We start from the raw sequence: 23,668 nt of genomic DNA, 5'->3' as shown, positions 1-23,668 counted from the left end.
AAGTACAACCCACCCATTCTGTTTTTCAGTCGTGGTTATGTTATTTTTTCTTGGCAAATCTTTGAAACGACTAATGTTACGAAACTAGTTTTTTTACCATTATCTTCAACTATGAAAAGGTACGAGATCATTTTCGCCTCAATTTGAAATTTCTTTTAATATCTTACTTCCTTTATTGACATTTTTATGGGAAAAATGTACAAAAAAATACATTAATTTTACTTAAACCGTTGTCGGTTTTTAACCTACCAAACAACACATTTTTTTGGTTTTGTTTTACATTTACGGAAGTGATAGATTATTATCAAGTATGCACGTGTATAATAGAAGAATAATTTGTTGCCACCTTTGGTGGAATGAATCTAATAAGTTGCAATTTTAAGCACGCTCAAAGCTGCAATGGATCGACTTTGTCGGAAATGCACAAACTGCGCGCGTCTTCAAACTTCGCGCGCATACTTTTTCCTAAAGAAACACAGAAAAATATTCTCATCTATTTAATATAATTATTCAACAATCCCTTTTTTATCATTTAAATCTAGTTTATTTAATTATTTCATTCCTATTGAATAGCGTTAGTAGATTTTACTTGAGCCATGGTCGCCAAACCTGGCCAGTCACGGTGGTGCAAACACTGTGTGGTGACAGACTTGTAGTCATAGTAGCAGAGCATTCTGTGCGCTCATCATAAGGGGTGCTGCAATCTATTAACGGTGATGGTGGAGGAGTCGTGACCCCATACATTGCTGATGCATACCAGGAGCACATCTTTCCATCCATACAGGGATTGCATAGACTGCATTGCGCAATGTGGCAATTGACAGAAGATAACGCTCCAGTTTCGTACGCAGGGAAGTAAGTATGAGAGACGCTCCTTTTTGGCTTCTTTACTTTGGCCCTTTCAGCTTCTCCATAACATTCGTAACAACCCATGCCGCGCTTTCTCAAGAAATTCTTGTCTTCACTCTTCCACACTTCTGTAATGTCCAAGTCTTTAGATAAAGATGATAAACGAGAAAAAAGGGTCGCTTAAGTAAGAAGTCTCTTACGCATGGTCTCGACTCCAGCAGGACTTAATGTTTGGAGAAACGAATTCGAATTTGCTGAAAAACGTTTCTTTACGCATGCAAACCCACGGTCGAGTTTGTGCGCGAAAGGAGGGCAACTAACTTAATTAGAGATGCATGTAGCTAGCGATCTGTTTTGACATTCTGTTTGGGTGCGGCGAAAATGCAATAAAAAATAGTGAAATTTCTCAAACTCAACATGAGTCACTCTTGCTGCCACCAGAGTTTGCGCAAGTGCTGAACGTTCTTCAACTATTTTCACCCGTGCGTAAAAAAGAAGAAAAAAACGTAAAGAAGAAGCATTAACCCGGATCTCACCTGGGTTAGTATGGCCTTTTATCGCTTTAATGTAGTTGACCGTCAATTCCAGAATTTCAGCTTTTTCCATTTTCTCAGTTCCATTTAAATCAACTTGCGGATTCTTAAATGAAAAGCAATTCCCCTCGTAAGTGTAATTTTGCGTGGTCTTATAAATTTGAATGATCATACGAAGCTTAAATTTATTTACAATTTACTGATTTTGTTTTACGTTTGTTACTTACCCCTTGATGAATTGCTGAAAGAACGAGATTCTTTAGTTCGCTGAGGCTGTAGTTAATTCTCGCTCTCCTCTGCCTTTCCAACAAATGTTTGATGGACTTTTTAGACTGAAAATTAAACAATCACGATTTAGGTTTATGCGAGCGACTTTTAAATTGAATGAAATTGCAGATGGTGTCTTCAAAAACACCATTTTAACTTAATTACCTGTATTCGACTTCGTTTAGTGACTTTATCCACCATTTCTCTTCGAAGCCCACGTCCAAAATGGAAGATTGAAATCAAGATCTCTATCTATCAGGCCGCGGCCGCACGTTTTCACAAAGTGGCAAGCGAACGAACGCAGTAGAGAAGTTTCTTGATTCAAAAACAAAAAAAGCGAGCGCATTTTATGACATCATAAAAGGTTTATCTCTCATGGGCAATACGAAAGCAAAAAATACAAACTGACCAATAAGAAAGAAGTTGGCACACGGGAGGTTACACCTCTCACACGCGAAAAATCAATGACATAATTCTTCACTTAGGAGACGCTTCAATCAAGAACTTGCATGAATTGTGCAAACAAAAGATATATGTAAGATCTTTGCCATTCTGACAAAAGCACGTGTTTCGAATTGTTTGGCATTCAGTTTCCACTCTTTATTTCAAAATATTTTCTATCTCTGGGGTCCTGAGCGTGTGGCAGTGAATTTCCTCGGTCGTTTTAATACTTTTAACACTAGAACATTGTTCTAGCTCTATGCCAGTTGTGCCATCTTCGAGCCACTTGAGAACAATTAGCCAAGTGCGATACCATTCAAAAATGCCGGTTTTTTTGACCCACTCCAAAGGTGTCTTGCGAGTTTTTAATACTCTCGATCCACTTGTTTTGTCTTGCGATTCGAATTAATCATCTGAGCATCTGCGGGGATATCTTTTTCAAATGCTGTTTTGTGCTTATTCTGAATGCTTTGCGAAACCATGTGTGCAATTGAGAAAAGATGGTTGCCATTCATTCATATAAAACGCGTTTTGTACAGCGATTCGCAAGAGACTCTGGTGCTCCAAAGAGCAACATGCCTTTATGTACCAGTTTTTCTGCGTTTTGAAGGTATAGTTAGAAGTAGTTAAAGAAAAACAAACAAAAAAACTTTGTGGAGTAATTGATGCACGCCTTTTAGCAAAATAATTGAGTCTCGTGCTACTATTAGAGTCATCGTTTGGTCTATTAAGGTAATTCTGTTAATTGTTTTGCACTGCGCATTCCTACTGCGCGTAACGTATGAAGGCAGGACATACGACTCCGAAATAATATTAAAGTGGTACGGTTTAGGAGTTAATTAGCGCCAACAATTTCTCCATAAGGTTTGTAGGGTCATGATTTAACGGCTATCTTAAAACTTGCCTTAGTCCTCTCTTAGTCATTGAGTGTTTTGAGGCCCCGTTTCGTACTTTAGCGTGAAAACGAACTATCTTATTTTACTTAATCAACTTAACGTAAACGAGCTTAGCTGTCACATAATTGAGTTCAACGAAATTCTATGTTCAGATTTTGAAATTTTTTTCAAATATGTACCTTGGAAACTGTTTTTTATTAACTTTAAATTAAAAAATTTCTTCATACATGATCCAAAAAACCAAAGTTTGCGACATTTAACTTCAAAGATTTTTTAAATTTTGTTTTTGTAAAAGCTATGACTTTTGTTAATAATCGTCTTGCAAAGTCTTAAAACTGTCCGAAAGCTTATTTATAACAAGTGATGATCTACATCAAAATAATTTTATTTCAAATTTGTATTTTTGCAATTTTTTCATTTTATTAAAGAGAATTTCGACGTTTAAGATGCCGAATGGCTAACTTTGCTTGTGGCCAACCTTTCACACCCAACCGTACTTGACTGATCGAGGATCTGGCTCTAACCACGACATAAATCATGCGACTCTATTGTTAAAGCGCAATCATCAAGTAAAAAAAGGGGTGCCTAAAATTGGCTTCAAACTTAACAGTTTTCGAAGCATTTAGTTCAAAATTTTCTAAAACTTTATTTAACTTTAATTATCGCTTAACGACTAAAGTCACATTTAACTTTTGAAATTTGCAGGTCCTATACCGAGCATTGAATAAATCGATATAAATTGCATTTAAATGTATATTTTCCACCGAAAACGTCTGAAATCTTGATTAAATTGGTGCTAGGAACAAAAGATCTTTGAGGTGTTCTGGTGGTTGTGGTGTTGCTGTTCATTGCAGGTGCACCGTCGTGACATTGATCCCGACAGCCATTGGACAATAAAATGCATCTATAATACGTGGTCCTTTTAAACTTCGCGTGCATGCCTCGTGTGACACTCTTGGCACCTGGTACTTACTCATTCACAAAATGTAGCAGCTCTCTTCATTGTTGATTCGAGGGACTTTATAAAGACTTTCGCTAATGATTAACTACGTGGTGCTATTGTGATGATTATTTACCTTTGCAAAACAATGCAGCGAGCATGCAAAAACAATGGAATCCGAGAACTTGGGGCTTTAAAATCCTTTCTTTTGTCTCACGTCTCTAGCGATAAAACTCCACAAACGGCTGAAGGCGTAATATACGCTATAACATCTGGAGCTCTAAGCATCGAACTTGTAGAATTTTTTTTTATTAAGCCCTTTTCTTCCTTCTTAGTGGCTGAAGTAGGGTTCTTACAAATCAATATTATGAAGTCTTAATCGCTTTTAGATCTTACTACTTTTAGACCACGTGTTCTATTTAACTTCGACCGTTTTCTCCTTAGCTGAAGTGCTTGTATTTTAGAATCCTTATACTGCTTATAGCCTTAAGCTAAAAGTTGAGCATGAAATCCTAAATGAAATTGATTGTTATTTTTCTTAAGTCAAAATATATATTCACCTCGATCGTCTTGTAGTTGAAGTTAAAAAATGACAGTGCTTCTCATAAGACCTCATTCATGAATCTAAAGGTTCGAAAGTCAGGCGTCTCTCAGAGTCACACTTCACTGCAATGAAGAATTCGCCTTTGTTAGCGTGCATGCTGCATTTGCAGGAATAATTCTTAACCTATCAAAGGTAACCGAAATACAAAGAAATCTACCAAGAACGTCTTTGCTATTGTTTTTTCTTAATATTTGTCACAAATCATTGGTTTTAATTATATTAAAGTTTAAATTTGATTTTAAGCATGCATACAAGTTCCGTTTTTGTCATAATTCTCATTGCCTACACTTAAAAGGCTTTTCAATAATAGTTGCTATAATTTAAATTGTCGAACTTTCTGAAATATACGTACACCCTACTCATAAGATTTCCGAGCTTTTCAGATGTCAAAAAAGCATTTATTTTTCAATATTATTATTCTTTGTGCTATTTACAATTCGATTTAAATTTGAACTATTGCTAAGGCTTTACATTCCATATTTACAAGTTTTGATCTATTAGTTTAGTTTCAAGTACACTACCCAGTCAATCTCTTTTTCCAAATTCTTAACTATTTCCTTTTTGCTTTTTGAAATTAAGTGAGAGTCTAGAACTGGACATTCCTAAGTAAACTCAATTACTGAGCTACTTACAAATTGTTACAATAATTAACAGAATCCATAGTATATAAACTTATTTACCACGGTCTCCAGACTTGAACTTTGTTCGAAGGAACGTGTAGCGAGAAAGGAAGACTGTTAGACGCTATGACTTGCTGTTGATGGGGTGAATTGACCATTACTTTTGATAAAGGTGAAGTTGAGAGTCTAGGGATTGTAGAAGCGACTTCGTATCCTACACAAGGCCGCACACCACGGAAGCAGAGTCCTTCATTTATCGTAGAAGTTGTTCCTGGCATAGAACATGGAGTTAACGGGGGTAGATGTGGTGCTGCAAAGTGTTCCCTGCATCTTTGTGTGCCTTCGAGAGGACTGACTCTAGCGAAGCACTCGTTGTAGTTGGTGGACTGATATTTGCTTGGCATTGTCTCTTTGCTCTCAGCAGGTCGAAATCCTGGAAAAATAACAAAACTGAGATCAATACCGGCTCTAATTCTTAATATTTTGCTTAAAAACTATTCCTAGAAGTATGTTTTTACTAAGTTTAACAAAGTTTACGGGACTTCTTTATCTTGCATTAACTCTTGGCGTTATTCAAACGAGGAACTCCAGTGAAGCGTATACAATGCTGAATAGATGTTTTGCTTACCATTAATTCTTCTACTTCGTGCGAGCTTGAGAAAGTTCACAGTTAGTTCAAGGATCTCTGCTTTTTCCATCTTTTCACTGTTCTTTTCGGCTTGTGGACACTAATGAGAGAGAAAAGAGACTATCAGTTGTGATTAACACTAAAACTGGAAAAGGGTCGAGCGTATGTTTTCTAATGTAACTCTCTTTAGAGTCGTTGTTAAGTCATACTTACGCCATTGTATAGCGAAGAGAGAACGAGATTTTTCAGTTCATTCAGGCTATTATTGATCCTTGCTCGGCGCTGCCTTTCTAGAAGAGGTTTGCTTGACTTGTTAGCCTAGGAAGAGAAATTGATTGCAAAGTCAATTTTTGCTCTTAAATTGAAGGCAAAATATCACCAATAACAACATATGATAAAATATAAACTATGAAGGAAAAAAAAAAGCGATTGCTCACCTGTTTTGCGCGTTTTGACTTGATAACTGTATCAGACATTTTAGTATGGTCCAAGAGTTCAGTTCTTACGAGAAGAGATATTCACTTTTTAACTCACTTGCAATAATGCAGTAATGCCGATTATGCATCCACGCTCTTATTTATACGGCTTACAAGGGCAAGCATTGCACATGTGATTAAGTACTCGCTACCCAATAGGAATCGCATATTGTGCATTAAACACGGGAATACAATAGACTATGCACGCGCATGCAATCCATTGATTACAATAGGGCTTTTGTTATTGTTGGTTTATACTTGCAATTTTTGGCAGGAAGTGGGATTTGATTGCAACGATTGAATGCAGCCGGTAGCGTCGCTTCTTGTTTGTTAGAACCTACACGTGTTGCCGTCAGATAATCGAAAGTGAAGGACAGATTTTCTTTCAACTGCATTCATGGCGTGCGCGTGCTTCAGTTTGTTTGACCCAACATTACGTAAAAAAAACTATTTCATTACATTTTAGGATGGTCTTGTATTAAATCTTTTTTTTCTAATAAAAATTTTTCATTTGACTTTTGGCGTTTCTTCTATTCTACGGCAAAGATCAGCATTCACGGGCTAATGACATTAACTATTTATCATAATAAGATCAATAAAACTACTATTTCAATTGGCTAAAATCACCATCAATTTATCATTTTATCGTGAAGTTCAAAACCATTTTACGTATTTCAGAAATTCTTAAAAGATTTGAGGTTTGGAGTGCATATTTATATTTAGTACATGCTATGGCTTAAAATATGATCAAATTCAATATTTTTTTGTTGTTGATTTTTTCAAGAGAAGATACTGAATCAAGTGTATAAGAAGGGCCCTGAATTTTAGCTTCGTCTGGCATCAAAAGGAAACATGCGCAAGTCACCGTTCAGCATTATTAAAGGATTTAACTTTTGACAACTATAATTCTTTTTCCCACGATAAGTTAAAAGGGGAAAAATCCAGCTTTCTGAAGCGTCGTAAGCCCTAGTTAGCTTAGCGTCCTTTTGTCAGCCAAGACAATAGACGCTAGTGGCAGGTGTACAGGTCATGCATGTGGCACTAATTGCCGATTGCATGGCAACAAACAAGCATTGGCAAGCATCAATTATCTATTATTTAACATGCATGTCAACAACGCCGTAAACAACGTCAAACCTTGCAATATCTCGTGGAAAAACGCCAAATGCTCTTCTAGGATCTTCTACATGACTAAAAAATTGTTCTTTTTGACGGCGATATTTTCACCCTAATCATGATTTTCTTTTAAAAAAAGTTTGTTTTACAGTCTTTACACGAGTTTTTTTTGACACTAATCGTCCACTAAAACACGTGTGGGGCATTCATGCCCCTCAAGAAAGACGCTGCGTTAAAACAGTCGTCTGAAAAAAAGTTTTGATATCAGATCTCAAATGAATTAATATTTTTTTAAAAAGTCTTGGTTTTGTTTATATTTTGACTTGTAAGCCCGTAGAACCCAAGAACAGCGGCCTTCCTAGTAGAAATACGGTGCGAAAGCTATGCTGGGTAGTTTATTATTGGAAGAAAAAATGGCGGCAAGAAGTTTTAAGGTTCAAAAATGGCCAAAAATCACTTAAAAATACACTTCAGAAACAACCAAGAAATATCTTAACCCGGAAAAGGGATTCCAAGGAAGTAATTATGGATGAAAAAGCTCGTTTGGCTTCGGCGGGGAGCGAGATAAAGCTGTGGGAAATGCCGGGTTTGGTGATGACGAACTCAATGAGTCTTCATTCTCAACCAGTTTCTTCTCTTTGCTGGGGAAATAATAGTATCCTTTTATGGTGTGATGTTTATTTTTTGTCCTCATATCCTCGAGGGATACTTGTGTTTTACGATACATCTGGTGTTCTTTCAAGAATTGGCTTTACAGTGCTGTCACCTTGGTTGCTAGACACTTGACAAAAGTTTAGATTAATTAAAATAATTTAGCTTTACTCGACTCGCTTGTTTAATAAAATGAAAATTGCGAAATATTATTATACAATATTTGGAATCATTACAAAATTGAATAAAAACAAGGTTCTCTCAGGACTTTGCAACTTAATTTCCTCTCAAACACTCGATTTTCGTCTTTTATTAGATTTGTTATTACAACTTAATTAGTCGAAACGAAAAAATAAAATAATAAATAAATAAATAAAAATATTGAATCATGACTTCATATTTTTATTCTCTATAATTTCATGGGAAATAACGAGCTCATACTTGTAAACTGTATTATTTCATTCTTCAATTCTTTCTCATCAAAAAATGAAATTATTTTTGCTAAATTACTTTTTTTTTTTGCATTGTGATTATGTTTTATCCATTATAATAATCCCCTTCGAACTCTCGATTAATTGCAATGTTTCCAAAACGAATGTCATTGTAATAGTTACAGGAATTAGGAACAAAACATCTGTTGCATTGTATTCTTTATTTCATTTTGTTATCTAATTTTTCTCCAATCTCTCTCCATCTCCTGTATATGAATAGAATAGAAATTATTATGCAAAAATTTGGGATTACTGATGAAAACCCATACTAATGGATGTACATCAATGCTAATAGATATACATTGATTACCAATTTGATGCAATGATTTTGATCGATTAGTTATATTTTTGTGATTATCATTTAATCATCAAAATTCTGATACCAAATGATATTAATTACATAATTATATCATTGATATTGCTTTATCTATTGCATTTCTGATTGATCTATGAAGGAATTCTCTACTTTTCTATTGTCAGAGTTAGCCTCAATTTTGTGCAGAAAATCCCTGTATTTCAGTGAACGTCCACAGATTTTTAAAGTGTTTGTATTAGTGATATATAAATGTTGAATATTTTGATGCTGAAATGAATATAATCCTGAGTAAGTGAGTTTTTAATCAAGGAAAACAGTGGTATTTAGAAGGGGCACTTGGATGAAAATCAATGAAAATTGAAAATGACTTGAAACTTGGTTAAACTTATCTATATGGCCACAACAGTAGCCAAGCAACATATTTTCTTCACAGTAAAAAGTGGGGGATAAAAATGAGAATATTTTATTTAGCATCTAAATTGTGAGTAAATTACATCATTAACTCAACCCTATTGTTCTTTCTGGTTTTGAACCAAAATTTCTCAACTGCAAGTGGCTCCCAGGCTAAAATTTTTACTAATCATATTTACATGGTCATAATTGAGTCATATTATCCTCAAATACTTCAGTTATTACTGGACTTTCAAAAATTTGGGCGTTTTCATTCAAGTGCCACTTTAAATTTTTTTAAAAGAGTCTACTTAGTCATAAAATGGCCTAGATGGGCAATATTTCCTTAACAACTATCAGATCAAACTCTTGTCAGTGTTGGTGGTGACAAGGTTGTAGTGACATACTTAAAAAACGGAGCCATTAGTTCTACTGAGATGGCCGTAGGGGTAAGTATTAATGAATGCTGAGCTTTGCCACTTTTGACAAGAAAAAATTAAAAGAAGAACAATTCTTCAAAAGTTGATGCTTATATTTGTTAATATTTTGTTAATATCATTGTCTAATAGGATGGCTATTCTTGTGCTGCCTTTAATTCTACTTCAAGATATTTATTGCTGGGTGGCAAAACAAAGACATTGAGTGTGTGGGATTTAAAATCCAAGAGTGTAAAGAAGACATATAAGGTATATATGAAATACTTCTTTTTCTACCCACCGATTATTCAGCTCACATGTTGATTCTAATGGAGGAAGAAAAACTTGAAAACCCCAAGAAAAACCTACTTGGCAAGGAAAAAATACGACCAATCACTACAAATCCTTATATCCTCTCTACCCATCTCTCCTTAGAAAACTTAATATTTTTTTATTATGTAGGAAAGATGACTCCATTTTGTTTTTCTCTCTGCCTTTTCCATAATATGTTTTCCTTTGCAATCATTTCATGTTCTATGTCTTTGTTTAGGAACACAAAGATGCTGTTTCGTGCTTGACATTCAACCATAATGATACAACAATAGCATCAGGTGCCCTAGATGGCAATATTCTGCTTCATAACGTAGTTACTGGACAAGCTAGTTCACCATTAAGACAGCCCAATACACAGGTACTGTTTGAATAATTGCCCACATATGTAACTCATATATATCAGAGAATTACAGTGTGTGCACTAGATAATTATTGTAATAGTAATAATAATTAGTGCACGAAGGGATTTCATACAGCTTTGAGGGATCCTAATCAATCCATTTTTCTTATAATTCTCACTTTTTGATTGGGAGCATATGTTGTATTCATGAATGAAAGAAATGAAAAAAAATTGCTTACTGTGCTGTGTGCATGCAGTTATACATGTAAAGCAATCCTTGCATACTTTATACACTGGATGGAATATGGCGACCATTTTGAATAACTATTGTTTGTGACTGACTAATCTTTCATCGTTTGAAATTGCTATTTTTCAATGTGAACATGAGGGGCTAGTCAGCACAGAACAATGTTCAATAGACCTAATCAACTAACGTGTTGCTATGTACGTTACCACCCAATTCAAACCTTCTGGGAACAGAAGTGTTTGTCTCTACAAATTCAACTGTGAAACCAAAATATAACGAACAATGAAACTTACTCCCATGTGGTTTGAATTGGGTGGAAACGTTTATAGCAACACGTTAGCCTATTAGGTCTATTCAAATTGTTGGCCATATTTCCATTCAGTGTATAACTGTGCACACACATTGTGTACATGTGTGTTTTTCTATTTCTTCATTCTTAATGCAACAATCTGTGGTACTGTAGGCAATAAGAGGGCTACAATATTCCTACTTCAAGAAAAGTCTCCTGGCATCAGTCAGTGATGATGGAGCTCTCAACATGTGGGATACTAATGCACGTAAAATGGTAACATCCTTCACCAATGACCACAAGGCACCTGCTACTGGTCTGTGCTTCTCTCCAGTCAATGAAATGCTTCTTGTTAGTACTGGCTTGGACAAAAAGATTGTGTTTTATGATGTACAGGGCAAAAAGTGAGTATGATGATGGTTCAGTGTGAATGGACTAAATGTTTTAAAGGTATTACTAAACACTGATAGAATTGTAGTCTTTTTGCTCTCTCTTTACAGTGCGCATTGTGCAAAAGTATTTGCATACTTCTATGCACGGCTTCTGTACATAAAATTGACACGTTTTGATGTGAAGCTGGCTGGTTTTACCAAATAGGGCTTCCAAGGGTTGTTTGGCAGGAAAATGCCTGTGCATAGAAGTATGCAAATATTAGATTCGGTCATGCTTTTGCGTGTTGTACTGTAAGGGGAGGTTGTTGCTGTATGGTCCTGATAGGGCTTTATGAGAAAGAAATATAATAGAAAATAAATTTTCCTCATAAGGAAGTTAATGATTGTCTTTGCAAGGGTTCTTGCCTCTCTGCTTTTTGATTTGTCAAGTTTATAATTTTCCGTTCTCATTCTTGCAGATCAGTCAAGGTAATGACTGCTGAGGCACCCTTAACGTCTGTAGATTTTCTCCATGATGGTGTCACTCTTGCTGTTGGTACTACAAGAGGTAACTGTCACTGTTGAAAAATATGCAGACTGTCTGTCTGTATATATGTTATGCTAGGTTGAAGGGGCGAACAGTGATTGGTGATTGACAATTGCGCAACCAAAAGGAACTGTGGACATACACTGTACATCGATTGAATTGAAGTGTTTTAAATGGTATTGTTGACTACAAACAACACTTTGAGTTAATGACAGTAATAATAATAAGAAACTACAGTCATTTCAGCTATTCTTAAACCTTGGATTCATGACCTATCACTTCTTATTGCCTATCATTTATTACTTATTACCTTTTATGTATATTACCTAATGGCTACCCTTTAACTCTCAATACTTTTTCTTGGTTATTAGGTAAAATCTGTGTGTATGATCTGCGGAGTGGATCTACACCTGTTGCAGTTCAACCAGCTCACATGTCCTCTGTTCAGTGTCTCAAGTTTGAAAGCTCATCTACTTCAAGCTCCAAGGTTAGTACTTTTACAAAACATAGTTTTTAATATTGATTATTCATAATTGTTTTTTTAAGTCTGCTGTTTATTTGTTAGTCTTCTTTTAGCCTGTGTGTAATTTTTTCCATTTTACTATGCTTCATTCCCTAGAGTATTATTTCTTTAAAAATTCCTTAAAATAGTTTAGTTCAAGAAAGTACAATTTTCTTTACAGAATGCTCCAGGGTCTATAAACAAAGTAACAAAGTCTGTAACATCTGTCAATATCAGACCAAGGACCACTTCTCGCAATCTACCAGAACAGCCCCACCCCTCTACCCCAAAAAACTATCCTGCGTCACCAGCAACAACGAACTCCACAACACCTCAGTTCAATGATCCAACACCCAAACTATCAGTTCAGCAACAAAATGGAATCAAAGAAGATGAGGACATATTTTCTCCTTTAAGAGAAGGTACAACAGAACTCATGTGTCTGCCACCCACCCCTCCTTCTATATACCTGCGGAACCAGAGGCTTGTGAGGAGCGGCCCCTCCTTCTCTCTCCTCCCCATTCCCAGGCTACTGTAACCAAACTCTTAATTCTGTTTCCTTTTGACTAAAATATAATATACGTGCCTATAAGAAGCAAAAATATGGCAAGGAAGAATAAAAACAATTTCAAGCTCCAAAAATGCTTAGGGCTGGTCATTTTGCCCTCTCATGCTTTGTGCTGCATTCGCCACTCAGCTGGACTATGTTGTAGATCTTCCATAATGATAGATGAATAACAAATTTTTCATATTTTCCAGCCAAAGTCCCTATGGTTATTAACAATCGCAGAGATGAAGAGAGGCCCATTCCTCCCCCTTATGGCTTTGACCAGGAGGGACTGGTAAAAGACAACAAGCATTTTGATGGTAAGTGTAGGAGCAGGGCTACAGGCTATAAATTATCCTTATTAGCTTCAATATCAAACTGAGTCTAAGGGTACTAAGACATTATTCCCTGTTCTACTGACTTCTACCACAGGCTTGTGTGGAAAAAAAAATCCATTTTCATCAGGGATTTATACTTATAATCATTAGCCTCAACATTAAAACGAGTCCAGGGTCAATAACGTCATTCCTTGTTCTACCACGTACCTGTTGATGGGTATATAAATATGTGCATTATATATTGGCTCCATGCAGTGATTACTACATGTGGTTTATTCCAAAGTTATATCACTTTAATGTTATTTTATATTGTGGTTTACATTGGTGTTAAAAAAATTATTTGCTTGAATTTTGAACAAACCTTTGCCCCACCCCACCCCACCCTACCCCCCAAATAAACCAATTGAGGTATCATTTCTGAAAGCTCCATTAAAAGTTTGTTAGTCTTTTCTTGCTATTGAAACACTTGACTAAACACTAATTCAATATATCGTTTGCGTTTGATTCAAATTCATAGCCCACCCGTTGAGCATTAAGCATTATTTGCAACCAAATCAAGTAATAAAAATTATATTTACATACTTCGACTTCGTCTCTAGCATATACATCTCTACAGACATCTCAGCTTAAAAATTTCTTGTCCCGATAATTTTTTTTGGAAAAATTTTAGCGAGGTCCGCGGGGTACGAATCGTTTTTTTTTTTTTTTTTGGTGCGAAGACGATAAAGAAATTGAAAATCGAAATCTGTAGTATAATATGATGGAATGATGAAGAAGAGATTGAGTACCGTTTACTTCCACAGAAATAAGAAATCGCAAGGTAAAACAATCACGTTCATAGATTTTTTTGTATTCATATTTGTTTTCCCCCCGAATGCTTACGATTTGGTATGCCATTTTTATTGTTATATTGATAACTTTATAGAGATATTTAACTATTCGTGCGTCAAGTGTTTGAAGGCATTTGTTTTGGAATTTCCTTGGGAAAAGAAAATTCTAAAAAAAGAATGTCAGTATTCCAGGATGTGACCGATAAATTTGTTCGTTTTTTGCGTTACTTTTCCCACAGTGTTATAGTTTTTGAGGTATTTGAATTGCAATTGTTTTAAGCACGAAAATTACACCGGAAAAATTAATGAATGTGACGATTGTTCAGGATGTTAAAGTTTTAAAGGTTCCCATTAAATTCTGTGAGTGGCACACGTTCACAAGAGGCAGTAACAAAATAAACCCGTTATATTTTTTGACACTCGACCGTCCTTTGAACGATGTGAACAAGTGCCTACAATACCTTTTGGGGTACCTGTTTTCGTTACTCAGTTAGCTGTTCTTATCGTGGGTTACATGTGGTTAAATTTAAGCAAAGTTAACTGGGAGTGGAGTGCTGGCCAGCGGTGTGAGACTTGCGCATGCGCAGTTGCTGCCTAAGGCCTCGTGGTTGCTGTAGCTGAGTTGCTGTTAGCCATTGCCTTCATATCGCGGTTTTGCCCCGCCCACCCTCCTCTGGTTGGACAAGGTAAGTAGTTTACTTCCACTGTGTAAGCAGTGTGACAGGTGCCGAGGTTGACCCGTGGCTTGGTTGCCATGGTTACCTCTTGCCAGCTAGTTGCCATCGCCTACCGCTTTGCCAGGCACCTACTCTCCATCGTAACGACAAGTTAACTGTGTATTTTTATATAGGTTGCTATCAATAGACGTCACTTCCGGTAATAGCTCTTTATTGATAGCTTGTAGAATCCTGGAGGTTGTTTTGATCTCTTGTTTTCTGGTTTGATGTCGTGAAAATAGTCAAATACAATAGTTTGAGGACTTATTTTGATATGTTTTGACTTAGCATCCGCTAGTTGCCCCCCAGTCAACTCTAAAAGTCACGTGATTGATAGTAAGCAATTAAAAAAAAAAAAAAAAAAAAAAAAATCGAAGCCCGGGCTTTTTGTTGTTTTTATTTATTTTAAGCGAAATTTCAATTTTGGATTCAGAACTACTGAAGTTTATCCCACAACAGGTGACCCTAATTGTTCTCTTGTTTTGATGTATTCAAGCGCAACACATGCTCTCCTTCTTTGGTTTTTAGATGTTTTCAAAAGACATTGGTTTCCATGATTACCGTTGCATTCCTGTTTAACTGGGCTTTCTGTGGTACAGTAAACGTTTCCTATCGTTGAACCTAAGATCAGCGATAGTATTTCTAATGTCCTTCCAATCCAAGCAGGTACCAGAAAGGCTTTGAATATAACATTAGCTGTGTTAGTATCCTTGTTGATGCCTCTGGTTACCACGGTAACAGCTAGTCAATACTGTTGTGAATATTAAATGGTTGTTTGCGAGTTACTGAGCTTACACAAGGTGTTTTCTAGATTATTTGATAACTATTCTGCCATTTATTCTTTATAATTTAAGCCATTTCTTAGTAAAAAGCTTGCTCAAACTCGTATGTATCAAAGGTGACACTTAAATTTTTCTTTGGAAAAACCGAGTATGGAAAAAAGCGTTTTGTAGAAGGTTGAATCTGCGTTCAACTGAGTTGTCAGTTTATTACATCCTCAGCAGGTAGTTCATTCTCTATATCATATCAACCTGCTGCCTTAACAGCCTTTTAACGCCTTACAATAAAGGAAATCATTACACAGACTTTATTTAATGAGATTCTCGTCAGTGCTATGAGTTTTTGCACTTGAAAGGTTTGCTTTGGAGAAAACCAATCAAACGTCATGATTCTGGGCCTGTGATTGGTTGGTTTAATGCTAGTAAACATATATCGTAACCATGTATTACTTAATGCGCAGGTGTTTTTGCGTGTGGTAAAAAAACTGGTTTTTACTTGTACAAAATCCCCTAAAACTGGTTTAACAGTAAAACAACTGGAAAACAAGTTTGTCGAGTCTGAAAATACAAATTGAAAAAAACAAATTTTGAATAACAAATTGTGAATGTAGTTTTTGCCCAATAGTTGAAATCTGCTCTTCAAATTATTATTTTTTAAACATTCCTACTCTGGTCCACTTTTATGTGAATGTCAATTTGCCGCCAGAAAGAATTTCGTTGAAAATCGTCGCAGTAAAAATCTGTTTGTATCTGATTAGGCTAATCGAAGCAGTTGGTGATTGTGCGCATGCGACCGATCTCTCCTGTTTTATTTTCATTTGCTTTTATCAAGACATTTAGATATATGTGAATTAATTCGAATGATACAAAATATAGAACAACATCCATAGAGGATGGTAAGCGCATAATCACTATCAGGGTCTACGTTCTCTATATTTCTCGTAGGAAAATCAAAGATAGATAGGAAGCTCAAGAATGGGAACCAATATTTTCTTTTTCGCTAGACGTTCATTGTTGACTTAGGATACGTTTGGTTTTACAATCAAGCATATCGAATGAAACGCAAGCTGCATGTTATCAAGATTTCCCGCGCTGTGAGCAAGTGGTCGTGTTGTGCGCTATGGGCCGCGTTGTGCGGAAGTACCCGCGTTGTGCGGAAGTACCCGCGTTGTGCGGAAGTACCCGCGTTGTGCGGAAGTACCCGCGTTGTGCGGAAGTACCCGCGTTGTGTGCAAGTACCCGCGTTGTGTGCAAGTACCCGCGTTGTGTGCAAGTACCCATTGGGGAAGGGGGACCGCAGGCTGCATTACTAAGATTTTCCGCGCAATTGTTTAAAAAATAGCTTCAAATTGAGATCAATGGAGGATTACATATTTTGCGCGCAGCATTGCTAGATGCCGAGTTTTCAAGGAATTGCTTTGACACGCCACACCACGCAATCCCCTCATTAGTTAATGAATAAACGCTTTACTGCTTTGTCTAACCGGACTTTTCTTCTTGCAGGTTCTGGCATCTTCTCACCCCTTGCCAGTACCAACAACCAATCAGATACCAGACAGCATCCAGTAGGTGGACCAGCCTATTATCATCCAGATCAAGGAACCCCTCGAACCACTGCCGAACCTACATCGTACGGTTCTCGGTCACAAAATGCCCTTTACTCCAATACTAGGAACACAGAGGAACAGAAACCACTGCAGCCTGACTACGACAGAAAAAAGAAGTACGAAGATCTTCGAGAGATTCGAGCGCAAATCAGCCCAGATGCTACTGATTCTGTCTCTAGACCGGAAAGTGATTATTACGATACAAGAACCAGAATACCATCAGATTCTTCGGCTTCAGGGGCTAGAAATCCTTTTGAGACGTCACCCACTCTCTCGAGACATTCGTCCAATTCTTCTGATATTTATTCTCGGCCTGAGGCTGATTTTGTACGAGCCCGCCAAGATCGTAGGTCAGCAGGCAGCGAAAGTAGTTACCAAGGGGATGCCAATCATTCCGCGGCTGCAGCCAATGGGAGCGCAAGATTGGTAAGCGTACTTTTCGTTCTTCTGGGACTGAAGGTTTTGATTCTTCATTTTTTCTTCTTTTTCTTCTTTTATTTTAGTCTCGTTCTCCTGGCGGTTCTTCTTATCAACCACGACGCACATCTAGCGATAGCATAGGAGATAGAAAAGATGGTAAGGGTAAATCATTTTTAAGCCGATATTCAGTGTATGGAATAGTTTTGAAAACTTACGCTAATAGATCTTTTTCGAGATGCGCGAGCGCTGTCAAAGGTATCGCGTGCTCAAATTCGAAAACGAGGCATTTTCGGGCAAGACTCTGATGCGCGCGCAAGGAAAACACATACAGAACTTTGAGCAGGATAATAAGTTAAAATATATATATATATATAGCTCACTTCAGAAAAAATATTTTCCTTAAAGGTTTTAAAAATCTCCTTTAACTCTATGGTCTCTATTGGTTTCGTTTTGTTATCACAATGCCCGCAAATAAATCGCAATCGTTAGAGTTGATTTTGTACAACTGTCAAACGTTGAGGCAAAGGATGCGTTCACGTTACAGAATTGACGAAATCCAGTAAACCAATCACATCGCGCAAAAATACTTTTGGCCAATGAAAATGCTCAACACGGCACACGTCACGCTCACTACGAGTTTTTCTATTCAATGAATAAACGTTGCTGTTGTAGTACCATAACTGTGACTTGTATAGGGGTCTTTAAGTTCAAAACAATTACGCTTTGATTTTCCAAATGCAGTAACAAAGCTTTTTGATGTGCTGCGCATGACATCATTATATAGTTAGGATAGTACGCGCGCGCTGATTGGTCGAAAATTGTGCTTCATTAGTGAATGGAGCACAGGGCTGACGCCATCCGCGCACGTGAAGGTTACTGGATCCTATGACCGTCTTTCTTTTTGCATTAATAAATTCAATACAAATATATATATATTAGCTATATAATAAAACAAATAAAACAGCTTTTTCTGTGCTCCGTTCAGTACTAAAGCACGCAGCAAGTGACATAAGCACAAAAGATTTTTGTTAAATAAATCACATGCAACACAAATGGCATGCAATGCTTATAGATTGTGATGTATCATAGGTTTGGATGGTCCAGGCATTGTGAAGAAGAGTAATGAGATGCCTTACACTAATGGAGATGTTGCAGGTGCTGTAGCGAATAATGCAGGCCTTCAGCCATTCCAGATTGAGTTCATTAAGAACATGATTGATGATTCAATGGATGAATTCAGGTGAGGCTGACAGTTACTAAATCATCCTAGATTATAAGATATTTTGCCACCCTTGAAGGGCTGGTATAGTAGAGTCTAGACATGTGAGAATATTGACTCAAAAATGAGGAACATGATACCACGACTAGCCCATTTATGATGGATTGTTTTGCAATCATTGCTGTAAAACCGTATGTGTAGCCTTGATGGTGCATTCTGATTGGTTGAACAGACAATTGCTTTCATGGAGATTAGTTTAACACATGTCATGGATGTCCTTGCTTATACTGTTTGCACACTACGTATCTGTTAGTACATACTGAGTATTAAGTGTACTGTTATATGTTTGTTTGTAGGGTTGCCATTCACAGAGATGTGGTCAACCTTCAGGTGGAAATGCTACGGCAGTTCCAGATCCAACAGGTAAGCAAGATTGGAACCACTCATCAAAATGTAATGAATTGTAGAAAGCTAATACTGTGGGTGGTCACTGTTGAAAAGCTTAACGATGGTTGTGATGGTGATAATGACAGCAATGATGTTGGGGATGATGGTAGATGGTGATGATGGTGGTGCAGGATAATGATGGTGCATGATGATGATGGTGGTAGCATTGAAAGTGCTGATAGATGTTGATAGTAATGTTGATGATGGTAGTATAATGGTACATGATGATGGTGGTGATGATGATGGTTCATGATGATGATAGTGCCGATGGTGATGGAGCATGATGATGATGGTGCATGATGATGATGGTGCATGATGATGATGGTGCATGATGATGGTGGTGATGGTTCATGATGTGATGATGATGGGTAATGAAGATTTTGTGATAATGGTGAAGGTGATGATGTATCGATTATATGTATGTATCAGGTATTGATTATTTTATATTTTTTTGCAGAATGAATTGCGTGAAATGATGGAAAAATACTCGATCAACGAAGCCTTAGTCCAGGAAATTGATAGATTACGAGAAGAAAACCGACGCTTAAAAACCAAGTATTGAATGGATGGATAAAGAACGTGTTACTATAGCTTTAACTAGTTATGCGAGTAGTTAAGACTGGAAGGGAAATGAAAGGTAGATACTACTGCTTTATATCAAAGAACCATTAACAAAGCCTAAATTTAGAAATATTGCTTTCTTAAAGCGCTGTAGTGATACCATAGTCACTATGTTGAGTGAATGCAACCAACAATTTGTTCCATTCAACATGGCAGCCATGCAAAATGCTTTCACTCAAATAGTTCAATGCTTTCAGTACTGGGGGGGAAATCCTAATATTTGTAATGGTAACAGATTTAATATTACCTAGTATTTATATTTATACCTAAGATTTTATACCTTTGGTAAAAAAGTTAAGGATGTGGTTTTGATACTAATAAAAAATTCTTGTTCCCAGAGCCTCTCTTCTTTTGATGTCCGTAAAAAAATAAGGAACTGGGCACAATTCCATAAACTGGAAACCAACAGCTGGGTTTTTATTGTCATGTTAGCCAATCAGAAAAGGGAATACCCAGAAACTTGTTTGGATTGGTGGAGACCAAAAGGAGTGGAGGCTCTGGGAATGAGTTTAAAAGTATATATTTTGTGTAGTAGAGTATAAAAGAAAAGGTGCAAATTTTAATGATTAATGTATCAGTTTTTCTTAAAATGAATAATTTGAAAAGTCAATTGATTTTGCATGAACAAAAAAACAATTTTGGCTTTTTGCATTTGTAGAACAGATTTCTAAATGTTTGATCAGCAATTTTTTGTACTGGGAAAATTGCTCATTGTCACACAGCGTGTACCCTGTGAGCACACATGATTTTTTTGGGTAACATGGCAGGCTGGAGGGCCAAAACATGGTAGAAAAAAAACACATGCAGAACCTACAGAATTTAAAGTAAAGCACTTGTGCATGCTTTACAACTATTTTGACAAGCTGTGTAGAATGCATACCATATATCCATGAAAAACTTTGTAAGAAATTGCACAAATTAGTAAGGTCTGACTTAACTTGGACAATGTTGTTAGATTACTTTTTCACAGATATATGGTATGCACACATGAATTTATAACAAAAATAATTTGTAAGAAATTAGAGTTATTAGTTGTTGCTTGATATAAAAAAAAAACCTTTCCTGAACATCAAACTTCTCTGGTACCAATTCTATTAGGTAGTACAATACTACATTCCATTATTACTTGGGAAGTTTGATTTTCGAGTTAGAGTTAACTGTACAATATGTCTATTGCAAAATTGCATTGAAGTTTTTTGTAGAATATTGTTCAATAGATAATTGAATATTTACAGACTGCATTGTATGTCTCTTAAAAATGATTCAGTGTTTATGTAAAAATGTAATTGGAAATGATAATTCTTGTTGTCACATCGAAAGATTACCTCCAGCTATCAAAAGCCATGTGATTCTCCAACCCAACCACATCCCTGGGGTCATTTACGGGCTGCTCCCTCTGGACTTATACAAATTTTCCCTCGTTTGGGGAAATTTAATCACTAATTTTCCTCGTGCCATGGTATCACTTATAATTATTTACCGGTCAGAAGGTCCGGATATGGGACGAAAGCGAAATCCGAGTAACTTCATGTAACGTATCATAAGTAGACGACGTAAGACGACGAACGTTACATGAAGTTACTTGGATTAACTGAAGAAACCCATGAATCAAGGAAAGAATCTATTTAGCGTTTTGATAGTAACTTCATACCCACTAAACAATGCAATATGTACTATAGGGGCTCTAACAAGACCTGGAATGAATCCCCGGTACAGGGCTTTTATCCCTTCACTCTGTAGAATAACCCTAATGATGTCCCTCCCTCCACGCTGGTATAGGCCTACTGGAGCCACTTGATATCGGGTTTTTACGACATCGATGGGATATGACACACCCCAAAAGACCAGTCCTGCACTTCCTCCAGCAATAACAATGGATGTCATGGTAACGTCATCCCGTGTGCCATCATGTGGTCTCAAGTACTTTTGAATGCTTTCATAGGTCAGGTACCAAAATCCATTGCCGGTCACATCTCTGATCATGGTCACACCTAACCCTCGGAAAACCCCTCGGAAGCCTTCTGTACGGAAGACGCCTTTTAGAATTCCAATAGGACCTGTTTTCTTGTTGACTCCTGAACTTTCTTGGACTTGAAGAAGACACTTAATCCTTTCCGCAGGGCCATAAAGAAAGGCACAACAAAAACCACAAAAAAGCCCAGCATTCATGTATTGGACCAGTGTTGGTTCTTGTTCAGGGTTTTCCAGCTGTAGTCGCTTACCAAGGGAAAGACTGTAGAATGCAAGGGCTGAGCCTGGAGTTGCTATCAAGATGGGAGCAAACATTCCACGAAACAGACCTCTGACACCGTCAGCCTTGATAATCTTTACTAGGCAGTCTAAAGGTCCCTTAAAGGGAGGGGCTTGTCCTGGTTGTACATTAGACGTTACTTGGAGGCGTACCTTGACCATGTCTAGTGGTTGGCCGACCATGCAGCCAAACATGCCGCCTATGGACCCTGCTATGAAGTTCCGTGTGGGTGACAGACGGCGTGCATTTGTTCGACTCTCGTCTTCAAACCTCAACTCCGTTTCAGCCGCGAGACTCATGTCTGGTGCCGAAGTAAACGAAAGTAAGCAGTTAGTATAGCTTTAGAGTAGTCGTATAATAACAGTGCTCATAATATCTCGGAACCAATCACAATTCTGATTATGGCAAAAAATACAAAACGCCCTGTCATCTTAGTCAAGCATTATAATTGGATATAATTTCGTGTATTTTGATTGGTTAAGCTAGGAAACTATTTTCGAAATTATAATACCACTATCCCGTGCATTAGAATACATAAACATATATCCATAAAAAACTTTGCAAGAAATTGCACAAATTAGTTTAGTTCAGTAGGCCTCAGTAGACTATGTAGACTTAAAAAACTTTGCACTATTCTTGTACAATCTTGTTAATTAACTCTTTCATGATAGTCTATCCGTGAAATAGTACTAGCTAATTAGTACAAAATAGCACCAACGAAACAGTTTTTGTGCAAGAGTGAAGGCATTTAACCAAAAGAAGACTGTGGAATAGGGTATCATCCTAATATCTATTTCACGGTTTTAATGACTTCACTCTATTTCATGGAAAGATAGTGTATTGTAATTCATAATTAGTGGGCCAGATTGGAAAAAAGCCTTGCTTTATCTGTTTACCCAATGAAGATTATTATTATTATTACACATATATTTGGTTTGCACTCTATGCACTTTACTGCTTTGTGATCTAAGTTCACTTCTATTAATTAGTTTTGGGTTCCCTGTGTTGATAAGGAATACAGACTCAAATTATTGTTATGGAGATTTTCCGCTGTATAACCAGGTCAAAACGTTCCTCTTCAAGGCCTTACATCGTATACATTAAAATGATATGGATCTAAAACGGATTACTGGTTGTTTTTATAGTCTCTGTAGCTTGAATTTATGGATAGTTATATAATAAACAGAATATTACGAATACATAATGGGCGCTTGGAGATACGAAATTTATCTTCTCGTGTTGAAAATCTCTCACTGTTCGCTGCGCTCAGTCGTGAGAGATCTTTTCAACACTCGAAGATCTCCGCGCGCCCATGTAGTATCCCCTATATAATATACATACATACATACATACTTGTACAAATTCTTGACTTTAATACTGCTCCTAGCTTGGATATTATCCACGTGATTGTGAAATAGACAGTAGAGTTAATACGTCCAGATCAATGCTAGCTTGATCCTTGATAACTTTGTGTTAATAGTTCTATCACTCTACCTACTGAAGCTAAAGGAAAAATGAAGAGTAGAAGTAGGCTGTTCTTCTGCCTCTTCTGTAGTGACGAATCAATACACGAAGCCGTGTGCCCTCGTACGTGACCGTGACTAGATTATGCAAAAATACATATATATAT

At 36.9% G+C, this 23,668-nt stretch overlaps 3 protein-coding genes and 1 pseudogene across 4 annotated transcripts; 1 reads left to right on the top strand and 3 right to left on the bottom strand.

The window, feature by feature from the left end:
- Positions 1 to 233: 233 nt before the first annotated feature.
- On the bottom strand, positions 234 to 1,922 carry LOC116298319 (protein deadpan). The gene is made up of 4 exons (XM_031706725.2): positions 1,815 to 1,922; positions 1,610 to 1,714; positions 1,386 to 1,488; positions 234 to 992 (listed from the first exon to the last, which is right to left on the bottom strand). Exons 1-4 carry the CDS (start codon positions 1,848 to 1,850, stop codon positions 586 to 588), a joined length of 651 nt encoding a protein of 216 aa, XP_031562585.1. The 5' UTR covers positions 1,851 to 1,922; the 3' UTR covers positions 234 to 585.
- Positions 1,923 to 4,906: 2,984 nt separating this feature from the next.
- LOC116298422 (transcription factor HES-2) lies at positions 4,907 to 6,317 on the bottom strand. Its single transcript, XM_031706903.2, has 4 exons — positions 6,216 to 6,317; positions 5,992 to 6,096; positions 5,779 to 5,878; positions 4,907 to 5,583 (listed from the first exon to the last, which is right to left on the bottom strand). The coding sequence occupies exons 1-4, from the start codon at positions 6,252 to 6,254 to the stop codon at positions 5,207 to 5,209; spliced, it is 621 nt and encodes a 206-aa protein (XP_031562763.1). The 5' UTR covers positions 6,255 to 6,317; the 3' UTR covers positions 4,907 to 5,206.
- A 1,438-nt stretch (positions 6,318 to 7,755) lies between these two features.
- On the top strand, positions 7,756 to 20,307 carry LOC116298258 (protein NEDD1). Its single transcript, XM_031706649.2, has 14 exons — positions 7,756 to 8,025; positions 9,579 to 9,667; positions 9,788 to 9,904; positions 10,185 to 10,325; positions 11,018 to 11,247; positions 11,694 to 11,782; positions 12,133 to 12,248; positions 12,445 to 12,685; positions 13,023 to 13,130; positions 16,977 to 17,506; positions 17,584 to 17,656; positions 18,590 to 18,740; positions 19,076 to 19,142; positions 19,624 to 20,307. Exons 1-14 carry the CDS (start codon positions 7,896 to 7,898, stop codon positions 19,726 to 19,728), a joined length of 2,187 nt encoding a protein of 728 aa, XP_031562509.1. The 5' UTR covers positions 7,756 to 7,895; the 3' UTR covers positions 19,729 to 20,307.
- LOC116298268 (mitochondrial carnitine/acylcarnitine carrier protein pseudogene) lies at positions 19,798 to 23,620 on the bottom strand (annotated as a pseudogene). The gene is made up of 2 exons (XR_016120723.1): positions 23,392 to 23,620; positions 19,798 to 22,339 (listed from the first exon to the last, which is right to left on the bottom strand). The product of XR_016120723.1 is annotated as a mitochondrial carnitine/acylcarnitine carrier protein pseudogene (transcript).
- Positions 23,621 to 23,668: the final 48 nt, after the last annotated feature.

This window comes from Actinia tenebrosa, unplaced genomic scaffold (genome assembly GCF_029948245.1).
Source record: "Actinia tenebrosa isolate PJP-AT-01 unplaced genomic scaffold, QUT_ActTen_1.0 PGA_scaffold3__52_contigs__length_22856419, whole genome shotgun sequence".
NCBI classification, from domain to species: domain Eukaryota; kingdom Metazoa; phylum Cnidaria; class Anthozoa; order Actiniaria; family Actiniidae; genus Actinia; species Actinia tenebrosa.
The sequence above is the reverse complement of the archived record's forward strand: the minus strand, read 5'-3'. Positions and strand labels throughout refer to the sequence as shown.

Coding starts and splice junctions, on each gene's coding strand:
- LOC116298319 (XM_031706725.2), bottom strand. CDS start 1,850: ATGGTGGATAAAGTCACTAAACGAAGTCGAATACAG. Junction 1,715..1,814: donor CTAAACGAAGTCGAATACAG/GTAATTAAGTTA, acceptor TTTAATTTTCAG/TCTAAAAAGTCCATCAAACA. Junction 993..1,385: donor AAAAGGCCATACTAACCCAG/GTGAGATCCGGG, acceptor CTTTATCTAAAG/ACTTGGACATTACAGAAGTG.
- LOC116298422 (XM_031706903.2), bottom strand. CDS start 6,254: ATGTCTGATACAGTTATCAAGTCAAAACGCGCAAAACAG. Junction 6,097..6,215: donor AGTCAAAACGCGCAAAACAG/GTGAGCAATCGC, acceptor TTCTCTTCCTAG/GCTAACAAGTCAAGCAAACC. Junction 5,879..5,991: donor TCTCTTCGCTATACAATGGC/GTAAGTATGACT, acceptor CTCTCTCATTAG/TGTCCACAAGCCGAAAAGAA.
- LOC116298258 (XM_031706649.2), top strand. CDS start 7,896: ATGGATGAAAAAGCTCGTTTGGCTTCGGCGGGGAGCGAGATAAAGCTG. Junction 9,905..10,184: donor GTGTAAAGAAGACATATAAG/GTATATATGAAA, acceptor GTCTTTGTTTAG/GAACACAAAGATGCTGTTTC. Junction 11,783..12,132: donor TGCTGTTGGTACTACAAGAG/GTAACTGTCACT, acceptor CTTGGTTATTAG/GTAAAATCTGTGTGTATGAT.